This window comes from Heteronotia binoei, chromosome 21 (assembly GCF_032191835.1).
Source record: "Heteronotia binoei isolate CCM8104 ecotype False Entrance Well chromosome 21, APGP_CSIRO_Hbin_v1, whole genome shotgun sequence".
Taxonomy (NCBI): domain Eukaryota; kingdom Metazoa; phylum Chordata; class Lepidosauria; order Squamata; family Gekkonidae; genus Heteronotia; species Heteronotia binoei.
Window position 1 is genome coordinate 171,241,062 of NC_083243.1, and position 16,388 is coordinate 171,257,449.

The following is a 16,388-nucleotide window of genomic DNA, read 5'->3' on the forward strand; positions in this document are numbered from 1 at the left end:
AACAAGGAATTCTACTAGAGAGGCACAACAAAGCAAAGAGGTTGGGAGCCTGAAGGACTAAGGAGGATCATAGCTTATTGTACCAGTGGCCTGAAACTTTGTTTTAAAAAGAACTTACGTAATGAAGATCAAAGGTTATTTTGTGTCAAGCACAACCTTCTCCAGTGGACTGCTGGAAAACTTTAACGAAAGGCAACCACCATGATTTCCTCCAGGAAGGTTTTTTTCTGGACCTCAGAGTAGACTCAGCAGATCCATCCTTCACCTGCAAAGAATAAATGGTTCTGTGAGAAACAACGATTTCCTTCATTTCTGATGCATTTTGCATGTGACACTGTCTTTGTAAAGAAATATGGTCTGTACACTTACAATCAGATATTTGTTCTGCTCTCCCTCTCATAGCAATGGACACTTTGATTTTGAATGCAAAGATAGTAGATCTCAGGCTCATGGGAGCTGTTGGTTTTTACAGAGCCGGTTTGGTGTAGTGGTGAAATGCACTAACTCTTATCTGGGAGAATTGATTCCCACTCCTCCACTTGCAGCTGCTGGAATGGCCTTGGGTCAGTCATAGCTTCTTGGAGAACTCTCTCAGCACCACCTACCTCACAGGGTGTTTGTTGTGTGGGAGGAGGGTAAAGGAGATTGTGAGCTGGTCTGACACTCTGAGATTCAGAGTGAACAGCAGGATACAAATTCAATATCTTCTTCTTTAGCACCCTGTGCTGACTTCCAGTCATATTGCTGATCTAGTCATATGCATGCCTGTCAGTTCCACTGAAGCCTGCTTCCCCCTCCCCCCACCCCCAGGAGAGACTAGCCATCAAAACATGAACTGTGCTGTGTTCATCAGTGTGTATATGGTTGGCTTCTGGAAATAATGACTGAAAGTCAGCTCTTTGCTGGCTAAAACTATATGCTTTTATGGGCTCAAGTGATTGGGAGAACTGGCCTCTGAGCTGAAAGGAGTCTCTTTTCCTGCAAATTCATTTCACCTAACAAGCCACAGACAAACTTTTATTTCATTGTTGTGTTGCAGACTTTCTCCTTTTTCTTATAATAGTAAGATCTATTCAACTGCTCTTGATTCATCAAAATAAATTTATTTCTAGTGCTGCAGTCCTTTTTATTTTCAAGCAAATCCTACCAAGGACAATGCAATTTAGTTCAAAGGAAACATATTGTATTTTCTGATTTCTGCATCATCATATTTGCCATCTTAATTACCACTGCCTAATAAGCATAAAATTAACACAAATTCATCTAAATGTTCTAAATTTCCTATCCTCTAAGTTTCCCAGCCTTGTTCCAGGAAACCTTTGGGTTCCTCAATGAGTAAGTCAGTAACATCAGCCAAGCTTATTTCTAAAACAGCTTTTCTACCACTACCTACTTTATCCTGCAATGAGAAGAGCAGGCAATTTGTGAGTTCAAAAAGTGCACAGGCGACAATAGTACAGGCCAACTGCCCTGGTTAGTGCCTTACATCAATTGGATCCCAAAATGTGCCTAGAAATTTTTCTCAGCATGCAAAGATTGAGTGGCACATATATATAGTTTCTTACCAGGCAAGCATTGTAGAAAGGTTCCCTTAAATGAAAAATATTTCAAAATGATTGCCTTAATCTTTCTCTTGTTAGTAATTAATTCCAGATACCATTGCAGGTTTTCTGATGAACTTCCGAAACTGCTTTTCTGAATGGTTCTTATTTCTTTAAATTTTTAAAAATACTTTGTCACACTATCTCTACGTAGAGGTGTGAAAGGTTCCTCCAATTAGTAATAGTGTGTTATATTTAAATCATCATATCCATAGCCGCAGTATTTTTCTCCACCCCACCACCCTGAACTGGCGAAGACTCCTTAATGTACTGTCTTTTAGATCAATAGCATAGGCAAAATTTTAGAAATATCATGTATTTTTCAAGCAGATAGAAGAATGGCTGTTCCCATTAGAAACAAATAGGAAAATCCTTCTAGTGGCATGAGGAAATCCAAGTGTATTCAGGTGACTAGCAGACAAGCTTCATTAAGAGCAATCTACGAACACACATTTATTCCACTGTCTTTGGAACTATAAAAGAAAAACCAAATCTTGTGGGAAAACATTTGAATCTGAGATCTATTCTGTGGAATATCCCAGAAATGCATCCACTCCCAGGTGCATTTACTTCTATTAATGATATACTGCAATGGGGGCCCAATTATAATCTTCAGAGTACTTAATGATTAATATAATACACAAAGCTGCAATTGGGTGACTTTCACATATAGAAATTGGAAATACATTTGAATTTATACATATACAGTTCTCAGATTTTAAAAAACTTATTTATTTCTTTTAAAAGAACAGGAAAAAAGAAGAAACTTAAAATCCAACAATTAAGCGATTTTTTTAAAAAAAATAAAAAATACATAAATACAAGACAAAATTATAACTACAATGATGGCAAATCTGTACATAGATTTCTATAAATGATTTCCAAACATCTAAAAATAAGTCTCTATGCAATTTTCTGTATGCCATGTAATCAAATGTTGATAGAATTCTAAGGATCCATGATTTACCAGATGTGGACTTTTATCTTTCCAATGTTGTCCTCCTCCTCTTGACCTCCTCCATCCTTTGCAGGTATATGCAAAGAGTGCACCCCACCATGTCACTACCAGAGGAAAGAGCGGCAGCCAGTTGGAAGAAGAAGAGGCTCAAGTCTTCTCAGCAGGGAGACGCAGAGAGGGAACAGGGGGCCCCTCCACAAAAGGCTCTGTGCAATGAGGGTGTTGTCGGTTGTGGGATGTTAAGAAGAGGTCATTTCCATGGGGAAGCCAACAGTGCCATCTAGAAAGGCTATGTGGAGAGCACAGGAAGCACTCATGTCGTTGGTGAAATGATTGCTGTGGATGGTCAACCCTACTCTCTTATGGAGATGTAGCCTTTCACAAGCTGCTTCAACACCTGGCTCTCTGGTACTCCATCCCCTTGCAGAAGACCATAAGCCAATGAGACTTGCCCACCATACACTGTTTTGTGGTGGTGATGGTCAAGGCTGAGCTCTCCAGAGTGCAAGGCAAAACAGTGTGCTTCATGGCAGACCTTTGGAGCAGCCAGCAGCATGACAAAAATATGTAATCTTTCATTAAAATCTGCCACTGTTCTTGAGGACTGGAAGGTAGCAAATGTCACCCCATTTTTAAAAAGGGTTCCAGAAGAGATCTGGGAAATTACAGGCCAGTCAGTCTGACTTCAATATCAGGAAAGGTGGTGGAAGCTGTTATTAAAGAGAGAATTAGTAGTCACATTGATGAACAAAAGTTATTGAGGATGACTCTGCATGGGTTCTGTAAGGGAAGATCTTGTCTCACTAACCTATTAGAGTTCTTTGAGGGGGTGAACAAACATGTGGAAAAAGGAGACCCAATAGATGTTATCTACCTTGACTTCCAGAAAGCTTTTGATAAAGTTCCTCATCAAAGGCTTCTTAGTAAGGGAGGGGTCAGTACATTGAACATCATTTGCCACTTTGACACCCACTCGCCCAGCCTTGACAGATCCCTTTGGAGTACCTCATAATCCTCTCTTGTTCTTACCACCCTGAACAATTTAGTGTCATCCACAACCTTAGGCACTTCACTGCTTCCTCCCAACTCCAAATCATTAATGAACAAGTTAAAAAGCATTGGACCCAATACTGAGCCCTGTGGTACCCCACTGCTTGTCACCCTCCACTGCAAAAACTGTGCGTATATACTCATTCTCTGTTTCCTATTAATTAGTCAATTTTTGATCCACAAGAGGATTTGTCCTTTTACTCCATGACTATTGAGCTTGCTTAGGAGCCTTTGATGAGGAACTTTATCAAAAGCTTTCTGGAAGTCAGGGTAAACAACATATATTGGGTCTGCTTTGTTCACCTCCTCAAAGAACTCCAACTTAGATATGGGTGCTGGGGTGCTAGCCATTTCACACACACACACAAATACAATATGGGTTTTAATTCAAGGACATTCAGTCATGAGGGGGGGATGGGACCTACTACTCCCCTTTTCAAATTCCAATTGGGCCTCAGTGCTTTGTGGGGGGGAGGGAGTGGAAAGAAACTGTGGGATGTCTTCTACCCAGCAGCTAACCTATCTCATTCACTTTTTGAAGATTCACCCACACCTATTGGTTCTGGTTATTCAGCTGGGCAAGAATGATTTTGTAGGTTTGGCCTTTAATTTGCAAGCATGGGAGGACATTTAGCTAATTACCATAATTAGGCTCCTGAGATCACCATTACCTGGCTGCATATGGCCCTGAAATATACTGGCTCCGATGCATTGGTAGATCACACAGAACTACTTTATTGATGACTACATACTACAAAGACAACATAGCGGGGCTGAGACCCTGCTTATATACATCCCCAATAATGCCCCCCCCCCCGAGTCCATACCAAATCACAGCGTTCAAGCTTCGCACCATAACCGCTCATTGGTTGTTGTATGGAGTTCAAATCATCTGAGTTGTTAGGCAGACACACAGTTTCCCGGATGCCCGCAAAACTACTGTGGAGCAGTAAATTCAGTGCAGTCATTTCATGTTGCCACTCCAGTACATAACAGGCCCACAAATAAGAGACATATACACAGTGAAATAAATGACAATAAAAGGTAAGGTCGAGAAGGCTGAGTTCAAAATGAACTGGAATTTACAGTGGGCATATAGGAGACCTTATGTCATAGGGCCTTTTCACATTGGCTTGTTGCTCCAGTTCGACTCCTGAGGAGAGCTAATCCCGTGTCCACCCCTAAGTCTCTCCATTTTTATACATGGCTTGAGTCACACTAAACTGCTCTGGTTTCCTTTGTTTTCAATTTACATTGTGAGGTAGTAACCCACATTTCAACCAAGCTGCATAACATTCTTCTTGAGCAACGTATGGTGGTGCTGTTTTACTCGTCTATTTTGTGTTTGTTGATTGACTTCATCTGTTTCCCAGCCTCTAAAATCTTCCTGCCTCTGGGAGAACAAAAGCTCAATCATGATATGTCCTTCTTTACCCTTGCTGCTTTACAAACATTCCCAGTTTTTGTTTTAAATTTTGAAACAGATTTGTGGAATGTGTATGTGGAATATGTGGGTCATTTGTTGTTTTGGGTTGATCTCCCAGCTGGGAGACCAAAACCAGGGATCGTAAATCCATCCCAAGTAATCAACTGAGACCATCCCAGGCAGGCAAGGCCTGCTAACTCAGCCTGGATTAACAGACTCAGTGTTTACATGTGCTTGGGTGAAAGGCTAGCCTGCAGACCATAGCATTGGGGGGGGGGGGGGCGTGTGTGTGGAGGATCCTCCTATTATAGGGAAAAGGGAGCACTGTTTTCTGCATAGGTGAGGGAGGGAGGGTGGAGAATGCAAATTTGTTGCTAACATTGTCATGTTCACTCTCTTCCCAGTTTATATTGTGTCCTGCACTCGTGAACTGCATTGATGTGAACTGCTGCTGTTCTAGTAGGTTTGTTGAAAGATTTCAGTATAGTCTGCCATTGTAAATCTCAGTAAGTGCAAGATGCTGCCCCCTCCCTGGACCATGCTATTTCACAATCCCACAAAAGTTCCTGACATCTACTCTTTAACTTAAAGGATAGCAAAGGAAGGAGGGGGGGGGGAGGAGACAAAAAGGCTAATCAGTTTTGAACAAATTGGGAGTCCAGTAGCGCCTTTAAGACCAATAAAGTTTTATTCAGGATGGAAGCAAGGAGATGTGCTTTTAGCACGATAGCTAGCATCCTGAATAAAACCTTGTTGATCTTAAAGGTGCTTCTGAACTCTAGATTTGTTCTATTGCTTCAGCCCAGCATGGCTGCCCGCCAGGATCCTGCTCCACTTGCGTCCGCAAGGTGAGAACATCCAAAGCTGTAACCTCGCAAGAAAGCTAGCTTTTGCTTTGAAACAACTTATGGGGGGCAAGCCAAATGGTAAAAGTTTCAGCCTCTTCTCCTTTGGAATCTTTTCTAGTTTGGAATGCTAATACAACAAAGCAGGGAACTGAGTTCTGAGTGGTGAAATTGGGTGGGAGTTGAGGTTCAGCCCCCTTTCCCTTCCCTGCAAGGAACAACATATAAACTTAGGCTGCAGAGAGCCTGCAATTTGCATTGTATGGTCAGACCCAGATTGTTATCTGGACTCTGACTTGTTTGAGCTCCTATTTCAACATCCCTGTACTAGGGTACTAGTAGGTTCAGTCAGTTTCAGCATGAAAGTGGCCAGTAACAGCTTCTGGAGGGGAGGGACCTCAGCACAGTACAATGCCATAGAGTCCACTCTTGGAAGCAGCCATTTTCTCCAGGGGAGCTGATCAGTTGGAAAAGCTGGAGATCACCAGGACCCACCTGGAGACTGACAACCCCATCACTGTGGACAATTGTCAGCCACCAGTGGCAGAGGCTTGAGTGAGTGCTGGCAAGTACTGTGGCCAAACACACAGATGGGCTAACAATGGATGGCACAAAAAGAACAGGGGGTAAAGAAAGCTTGGCAACAAAGCACCAGCCATGCACACATGTACTGTCATTTTTCATGGGGGAGGGAAGGACTGGCTGTGAGCTGGAAGTGCCCTGAACTCAGAAAACACTGAAAGTAGTAGTGCCACACTTATAGCAATATCTGTTGAACCATAGAGCCGGAAATAAAATGGGGGGGGGGGCAGCACTGCAATCGGGCTACCTGATGAGCATATCACCATCACACTTACCCAAAATTTGAAATGTTCTGAAAGGGTCAAGGGTGCAAACCACTCACAAATATCAGCCAGCAGTGGCAGCAGCTACAATTATTGCTGTTGCGTACAGCAGCCAAATGGGGAGAAGGGCTATCAGTGGTGTGATGAGAACAAAGAAGAGGAGGGAGGGTCCAGATTTTATTTATGGGGACTCAAGACATGGGAGAATCACCGGTTCATGCGCCAACAAGCAATGGATCATCAAAATGCAGGATAGTTGGCAGGAGGAAATGGAACATTAAACCCCCGTATGATTTCACATTCAGTTAATCCCGACTCAAGGCAAAGGTGGGCAACTAACCCCTAGAAAACCAGCATCGAGATATCCTGATATAATGGGGATGCGATATTGGATCTGCCACGAGTTGGTGTAAAAGCAAATTTTTGCTCTGGGATAAATGCAGGGACAACAGTGGTTTCAGTATAAAATAACTACTGTTTTCGCACACAGCTTACCTTGCAGTCACAATCCTGTTCCCTCCACAGTGTCTGTCGGATTTCCCACCATCTGCGCCGGAGTTACAGGAAGTTCCACGGCTTTTGTGTAGCAAACGTAAACTGGGTTTTAGCGGTTTATGTTTGCTACACAAAAGCTGCGGCACTTCCTGTAACTTCGGAGCAGATGGTGGGAAATCTGACCAGACGCTGCGGAGGGAACAGGATTGTGACTGCGAGGTGAGCTGTGTGCGAAAACGGTCAACATTTCAGGACCAGGAGTCACCCAGGAGCATCTTGCAAATGTGAAAAGGGTCATAACTGAGTGACTTATATCAGCAGTACAGAGATGATGGAGTCCAGGGCTTTTTTTGTAGAAAAAGCCCAGAAGGAACTCATTTGAATATTAGGCCTCACCCCCTGACATCAAGCAGCTAAAACTACATTCCTGTGTTTTCATGCTCCAAAAAAAAAAAGCCCTGATGGGGTCTGCCTCTCTCCTGAGCAATATGATTAGTTTTTAGGGCTCAGCAACTGGACCTGCCTGACTTTATTGCTGGCAGAAGGGGAGAGTGGATCTAAGTTAGGCTGGCTGGGCTCCCTCTTGTGGCAGGCATGTGCAAGTTAAAATGATAGGAAGGGAAATGTGGAGACCACTAGAGACATCTAAGGATAAAGGGAGTTTGCTCCAAACAGCGGCTTATCGGGGAGGGGGCTCTGTGACATTACTCTGAACCACAGCTGCTGTATGACATGGGGGTGGGGAGGATCAGTATCTCTGAGCAAAGATTTTTGTTCAGGCAATGAAAATAAGGGATAACAGGAATAACTGAGCTGAATTTTGAGCCAGGGCAGAGTTGCCCCTCATGCAGCTTACAGTGGGCTAGTTTACACTTGACTCACATGTTGGAGGGGTATAAGTTAAAACAGGATTCAAGGTTCCTGTGCATCAATTTAATAAATGTAGTTTAACACAAATATATGTGTCTTGAGCAGTGTTCCCTCTAAGCTGAATTAGTGGGAGCTAGCTCACAGGTTTTTAGCCTCCAGCTCACACATTTTTGTCTTAGATCAGGAAGGATGACCCAAGAACTCCCTAATTTATGCAGTAGCTCACAAAGTAGAATTTTTGCTCACAAGACTCTGCAGCTTAGAGGGAACATTGGTCTTGAGTTTTCATTCTGGGATGGGTAGGCAATTCCTTTTGTTGTGGTAGTATCAAGAAATGATTTTTTAAAGTCCTATTGTCAATTAAATGAACATGTCAGAGAAAGTTACATGCTCTTGTTGATGAGCAAATGTGTTGCTACAACATTTCCTAGGACTTGTCAAATACATGATGAATGAAGAAAAGTCTATGCTGTGCAGTTGACACCAACTGTGCTGAGGTAGTTGTATGTATATATCATACTATCATGTTTCAAACTTAATATAAATACAGTTCGCATGCTACCACAAGCACAGTTTATAAACATTTGCTCTTGGTCTGTCAAAAGCCAATTCATACCATATTCTGGCCATAATAGCAGTGTGAACACGGCTGCTTTGTCCTAGGCTGAAACTTAGCATAGGATGGAGATTTTTTTCTCACCCCAATACTAATGAGAAAGCAGGTTCTCAATTTCTTATGGGGGGCAAGAGAGTGTTACATTCACCAGAAGGCTGAATCCTACAGAAGACTCAGTCCTTGACTAATAACAGACATCATGCAGAACATTTTCGAACATTGATTTTCAAATGAGAAATGAACAGGTAAAGCTTCTCACAGCACAGGCGATAACCTGCAAACTGGTGCAAATGAAACCATTTTAAAGGTTCTAGATACAAAACATATTTAATGGGAAGGCCAATATGCATAAAATGAGGAATGAATGCCCTGCATCAGCTACTCAGACCAAAGTCTGCTGGCCTCTTCCCTGACCACATGCATTCCATGCTTACATGTGTCAAAGCTACAGAAGACTCTACCTCTGTGAATGAAACCACTCATTCCCTATTATTTCCACTTATGGGAACTGAACCTTTGCATCTGTATGCACATGTGTGCTGTGTCCATTTGCAACAAAAGCATATAGGTAGGGGTTGAGTAATGTGCTTACTCCTCCCTGGAATTAGCACTGGCCTTCCCATGTATATGCCATCTGTACAGGGCTAATTATATAGTTACAGTGTCAGTTTCATAAGATGGCAACCCTAGTAGCGGAGGAGTGTCAAAGATTGGGTGCCATGCCTGCATTAGAAATTGTTCATTGATTTTGGATCCGGTGCTGATACCAGAGTGTCCTGGAACCCATATAAGAAACCCAGGAGTACCGGTGATTAGTACGCACATGAGTTGGAAGGGCAGATGGTTGGAAAGTGGCAATGGTGAATGTTTGGCTTTCAGTTTCTGACCACCTGTAGAGATGCATCTTCATAACAGACCGTTCTTAACGGACACCAGAATCTTGTGCTCTGAAACTTCAGCGTGAATTATTTCAGTGCGCTGTGCCCAATGAAACTAATAATAATAATATAATAATAATAACTTTTATTTCTATCCCGCCCTCCCCGCCTAGGCGGCTCAGGGCGGCTAACAACAACTTAGACATTAACATAAATGATAAAACTTTAAATTTAACAATTAAAATTAAGCATAAAAACCAGTCAGTTAAGTTAAAATACATGATTTTCGTTAGCCTAGATATATATGAGTGTATCTGGCAGCGATTGAGCTGTTATGGCGCTGGTTCTGCCAGTTTAGGTAGTCTTATAGATGGCGGTTCTTACACCAGGCAACTCAGCAGTCAGTGTCGTTATAAGCTTGCCTAAAAAGGGCGGTCTTGCAGGCCCTGCGGAACTGGCCGAGGTCCCGCAGGGCCCGCACCTCCTCCGGAAGCTGGTTCCACAATGCCGGTGCAGCCGCTGAAAAGGCCCGTACTCTAGTATGTTGGAGTTTGACCTCTCTCGGCCCAGGGATGGTCATTTTGTTTTTACCCACTGACCTCAGTGCCCTCTGGGGTTCATATGGGGAGAGACGGTCCCTTAGGTAGGCTGGTCCTCGGCCATATAGGGCTTTAAAGGTGATAACCAACACTTTGTACTGGACTCGGTAGATAATTGGTAGCCAGTGCAGTCCGCGCAGCCCCGGCCGTATGTGCTCCCATTTCGAGAGCCCTAACAGTAGCCTGGCCGACGCGTTCTGCACCAGCTGTAGCTTCCGAGTCCGGCACAGAGGTAGCCCCAAGTAGAGGGCATTACAGTAGTCCAATCTTGAGGTGACCGTTGCATGGATCACTGTTGCGAGGTCCCGGCGCTCCAGGAAGGGGGCCAACTGCCTTGCCCGCTTCAGATGGAAGAATGCTGACTTGGCAGTGGCTGCTATCTGGGCCTCCATTGATAATGAAGGCTCCAGTAAAACACCCAAACTTTTTACCTGGCGCGCTGGTTCCAATGGTGCGCCATCGAAAGTTGGGAGAGCTATTTCCCCTCCCCGAGCGCCACGACCCACACAAAGGACCTCTGTCTTCGCTGGATTCAACTTCAATCCACTCAATCTGAGCCACGTCGCCACAGCCTGTAAGGCCCGATCCAGGTTCCCCGGGGCGGAGCCAGGCCGGCCATCCATTAGCAGATAGAGCTGGGTGTCATCCGCATATTGATGGCAACCCAGCCCAAACCTCCGGACAATCTGGGCAAGGGGGCGCATATTTTGCGTCTGCATGCCCTGTAAGGCAGGCACATGTTCTCAAAGCCCACATTCATTGCTAATAATTTAATTTTCAATAGTAGTGAAATAGTACAATTTCATTAATGACTGAATAGGATTCATGGATATATTCACACATTATTTTAAGCGCTCCCTCCTAATGCTCCACAAAGAATGTTGGTTAAAATCTTATAGCAAATGATTTCTATTTTTGGAACCCTTGACTTTCTCTCTTAATAGAATGTTTATGTTGATGTATTTTATTTATTAGTAGAACATTGTGACTCATGAACATTTAATGCCCCTTTGGTACATTGATTAATTTTTAAAAAGATAAATGTCAAGGCTCAGACAGATGGGGCTAGGGACGAGGTTAAGAGGACAACTAGCGCAGCATTTTGCTAAAAAGAAGTGCTGAGATACAACCATTTATTTATTTATTACTTTAAGGCTGCCCTCTCCTGAAAAACAGGGTTCAGGGTAGCATACAACAGTGATAAAAATTACAAAATTTTACAAAATGTTGAATTAAAATAATTCATAAAATACATTTCACAGCAGCCTAAGCAAGTCTGACGGTGATATTTCCTGTTATTGCCTCATTGGAGGAGGGGGGGGAGGAAGAGAAGTGCTGGACTAGATGGAGGACCATCGTGGTCGTCAACCAACCTGGTGGAACATCTCTGCCTGCGGAACACCAACAAGTCCTGCAGGGCATGGATATTATCCAACAAAGAGTTCCACCAGACGGTTGAGGACAGCTGGATGTCTCTCAGACTGAGGACTACCAGTTTATTAGCAAAATTCAAAACCAAATCAGAAACTGTGTTTAAAAAATGAAATTTAATCTATGTTAGATCGATTTGATGGTTCTGAGGCACATAATAAACAACAGTAAAGCAAAGCTTTCAATATACTGACCAAAAGCTAGAATGACCTCATAAGAATTTTATAGATCTTTCAATGTCAAAATCTACTAATAAATACACTCATTGAGGAACTTATAATATTTTTTGTACCACATGTTTTTCTAATGTAATATATTTTAGTGAAATATATCGTAAAGAAGAAACCTTGGAGATCTCCAGGAAGCACTGCGGGGGCTGCTTGTTTGAATGGCAGGCTTTTTTTAAAGAGGTGGAGAAATATATGGGGTTTGCTCTTTATTATTTTAACTGAAAAAGTTTTAAACAATTGTTGTAAGCTGCCTTAAACCACAAGGAAAGGAAGGATATAAATGTTTTAATAAAATAATAAAATAAAGGAAATGGCCAACTGAGGCAGTGGTCATTCCATGTTTCCTGAATAAAATATTTCTCTCTGACATTCAGCCAAAAGGAGTCTCTCAGAGTGCCACAAGAGATAGGATTCTCAGCCCATTTGAAGTTACTTTATAGAAGTTTGGAATAATTGATGCCCTTCTCTCCACTGTTAGGGAGAGGATCTGCCAGACTTGTGTCATCCCAAAGGAGCAAAACTATTCACAGGACTGTGGTCACAAACTCACATGAACTCGTTTGCTGGCACCAGAACTTCTTAATAATGTAAGTGATCTTCTCAGGCTACTCTTCACATCCTTGTTTCGCAGACTATATATCAGAGGGTTGAGCATTGGCATTATAATAGTATAAAATACTGCACTCACTTTATCCCTGTCTTGTGCAGATTTTAAACTTGGTCGCATATAAGTGAAAATTGCTGTCCCAAAAAATATGACTACTACAATGAGATGGGAGGCACAGGTAGAGAATGCTTTAGTCCTTCCTTTGGCAGTTTGTATCTGGAGAACAGCTCTGAAAATGTAGCCATAGGAGACAATGATCAGCAGGAAGGGGACGAAGACTATAATTATACTGAAAACAAAGACAACCATCTCAGTAAGGAAAGTGTCAGCGCAAACCAAGGTCAGCACAGCTGGTACCTCACAGAAGTAATGGTTCAAGATGTTTAGACCACAGAAAGGTAATTGTAAAGTGAAAGTGTTTATTATCATTGAGCTCACTAAACTGCTACTCCAGCAAAAGGAAGCCAACCGAATGCAGATCTTCCCATTCATGATGACTGTGTATTGCAAAGGCTGACAGATGGCCACATATCGGTCATAAGCCATGACTCCAAGCAGAAAGCACTCTGTCATTCCAAAAGCCAGAGAAAAATACATCTGGGTTGCACAGCCCCAAAATGAGATAGTTTTCCTTCTGGTCAGAAGGTTTATGAGCATCTGTGGGACATTGGTGGAGGTATAAGAAATGTCTAGGATGGACAAATTGATTAGGAAAAAGTACATGGGGGTATGAAGTCGAAAGTCAGTTCCAACAACTAAGATGATGATGATATTTCCAAACATTGAGAACAAATAAAAAGCCAGAAACACAAAAAAGAGAATCATCTGGACCCTTGGTTGACTGGAGAGGCCCAGAAATATGAACTCAGTCACAAATGTTTCATTTTTGTTAACCATTTCCATGTGTATTATTTAATCTGTGAGGATAAAGAGAAAAAAACTGATTAAATGAACAGCAGAATCAGTAACTAATTATCCATCATGTCTGAGAGGAGGAGAAGGAGGAGCTTGGATTTATACCCTGCCCTTCACTCGGAGTCTCAGAGCAGCTTACAATCTCTTTTCTCCTCCCCTCCCCACAACAGACACCCTGTGAAGTAGTTGGGGTGAGAGAGCTCTTTTGAGAACTGCCCTTGAGAGAACAGCTCTGTGAGAACTTGTGACTGACCGAAGGTCACACCAGCAGCTGCATATGGAGGACTAGGGAATCAAATATGCTTCTCCCAAATGAGAGTCTATGTTCTTAACCACTACACCAAACTGGCTTTTGTATATATGTATGTATGTTAATTGGTGCTGAAAAAGCAATCTCATTCAACTTTGTACTCCATGGTTGTTCCTTTCTACAGAACACAGTTGTTTGGTGTGAAAAATGAAAACTATCACCACATTAATGAAAACTGTCACTACAATGGGATAAAAGCAATAGAGTTTAGTAAAAGGCAAAGTCTTAAATGGATCTTGGTCCCAGAAGTGGGTTTTAACTGTAAGGATTTAAACAAAATGGATCTGAAAAGTGGAAAGGATGAGATCCTATTCTGAATTCTCTTGCTGTTCTCTTAAATGAAATGGCTAAAGAATATTCACCTTAATAATTAACTTTTAGGTACTAGGCTACTCTCATGTAATTTCTAAATTTATATTTAAATATTTGCATCCTACATTTTGTCTTGACCTGGATCGTTTAAGCTAGCCTGATCTCATCATGGAAGCTTAGCAGGGTTGGACCTGGTTAGTACTTGAATTGGAGACCATCAATGAAGTCCAGGGTTGCTGCAGAGAGGCAGGCAATGGAACACCACCTCAGTTTCTCATTTTGAAAACCTTACAGGGTCACCATAATCACCTATGACTTGATGACGCTTTCCACTATCGCATCCCACTTTTCTCCCTGAAAGAAAAATACATCCTGGTTGCACAGCCCGCAGATGAGAGAGTTTTCCTTCTGGTCAGGTTTATGAGCATCTGTGGGACATTGGTGAAGTCAATATAAAAACTATGCATTGAGCTTGTCTGGGATTCGGTAGCTGGCTCTTTAAAGACACTGTTTGCAAACCATGGACTTTTATTCAAAGGCTCATACCTCTGGCCACACCAAGCTAGTGTCTGGAAGAGACTAAAAAAGATACTTCAGATGGCCAAGATACTCTTCCCACTCTTTTATTCCCTGGTTTTCTGAATGTTTAGATTAAAAAAGAAGAAACAACTAATGAAATGTTAGTTCTGTTTTCAGTATGAAAGCTTGCAAAAAAAAAGAAAGAAAAGGACAATCACTTTGCAACTTAATAGTGGCTAAGCAACTGGAAACAGTTTTTATTTACACTAGATCTCTGTGATGTGCCACTGTGTGTGGAATGAATGACTTTCAAGACATTTTCCTACTCCAGCTAACTTCTCTTGAGATCTAAGGTCCAGCCAGTACACTACATGGAGTTCAAATGCAATTTCATTCCAGTTCTTGTGAACATTCTTGAAATCTGTGGCTCTTCTTACACAAAACCTTATGGACACCACTACAATTAATGACTCCAAATAATATTGTTGGTAAAATATACATCATAATATCAATGCTTTGCCATTTCTCTGTCATCTATAAGCAACAATGTCTCAACTGGAGAAGAGGACACAGACAATGCTGACATTACGGCCTTTCATCTCATGCTTTTTCTTGTTGGAGAAACAGGGGATGGTGATACTCATGAATATCTCTGTAACGCACAGTTCTGGTAGTATTCTTGTGGGAGGTGATTATATGATACTATGACTAAGAGACCCCTAATTTCAGTTATATACGGACATCGTAATCACCCATTTTGGTTGCCAGAGTGTCTGGAGATTCGACTTACACACATCTGCTATAGAATGTGGGTTTTTATCTACCAGGTTACAAGAGACTTATGTGAGTACTAACAGTCCCAGCATTACAACAGCACTCTATATCTCCGGAAGAATGCTAGCCACAAGTACAGATGGGTTTCTAGCCGCTTCATGCATACACCATCTCGGTCGTTGCAGTGGAAGACGTTGCGCTGCCAGGAACTGTCCGGGCAAGAGGCTTTCAGCATCAATCACGAAAGCCACTGTGGTAAGCTAACACCACCAGCAACCATCTTCCTGCAATACCAGACTCCATGACAGCGAAGCGAAAGGCTCACGTACGCAACAGCTGTGGCGTTTGCATAAGGCAATCAAGCTTTTCTTAAGCACAGACCCTGCCAGACTGTTTAAGCTTTTATTTAACAGAACTCAAGACAATAGATGGTGCCAGTATGGAAGTAAAGAAGAGGAAGAACATCTTCATCTAGAGCCAGAATTCTTTGTATAAATCGGGTGTCACCTTAGGCAACAATTAGGCCCTCTATTGTTACCTTTAGATAAGTCTTGATAGCTTGTTAATCACTTCCATCCCAATATCCTCACCCATGCATTGCCCTAATTGTCATCCTGGAGCCTCTCCCTTTTTGCACATTGTTACCTGGAAACCCAATCAGGTAACCAGGACCAGGTCCGCTCATTGGCCAGGTATGGGTATCCAATCAGGTGCCTCTAATAAACTGGCTATTGGCTACCGTACAAGTCCAGCTCTTATGGTCATTGCGAAGCCTCCCCTTTCTCTGAGGTCATGTACCAGCTGACCCCTGCACCTCCTACCCCCTAAGGGCCTCTGACCCAACTCCCCACACGTGTTCATCTGACAGTACCTCATACCCCGATACCTGATCAGTTAAGGGTTCATCCCCCATCTCATTTTTGTCACCATTGGAGTTTTCCTTGAAGACTACAATAGGTAATTATTACCCTGTTTGTCAATCCTTGTATGTACTCCTGTCTATTTCTATCTTACTTTTATTAGGACTGTATGTGCGTTGTGTGACTTTATACTCTTGTATGTTTGTCTTTATTTCATAATAAACCTTTATTATTATATTATATTGTG

General features: G+C 42.3%; 1 protein-coding gene across 1 annotated transcript; it reads right to left on the reverse strand.

The window, feature by feature from the left end:
- Positions 1-1,288: 1,288 nt before the first annotated feature.
- LOC132589696 (olfactory receptor 2G3-like) lies at positions 1,289-15,516 on the reverse strand. The gene is made up of 3 exons (XM_060262426.1): positions 15,481-15,516; positions 12,395-13,342; positions 1,289-1,399 (listed from the first exon to the last, which is right to left on the reverse strand). Exons 1-3 carry the CDS (start codon positions 15,514-15,516, stop codon positions 1,289-1,291), a joined length of 1,095 nt encoding a protein of 364 aa, XP_060118409.1.
- Positions 15,517-16,388: the final 872 nt, after the last annotated feature.

Bases quoted from the DNA above. Each gene is read 5' to 3' on its own strand.
- LOC132589696 (XM_060262426.1), bottom strand. From the start codon at position 15,516: ATGCTGAAAGCCTCTTGCCCGGACAGTTCCTGGCAG. The intron at 13,343-15,480 runs CGCAACGTCTTC...ATGGAAATGGTT, and splicing joins GCCCGGACAGTTCCTGGCAG to AACAAAAATGAAACATTTGT. The intron at 1,400-12,394 runs GTGAGTTTGTGA...TTCTCATTGCAG, and splicing joins GTGCCAGCAAACGAGTTCAT to GATAAAGTAGGTAGTGGTAG.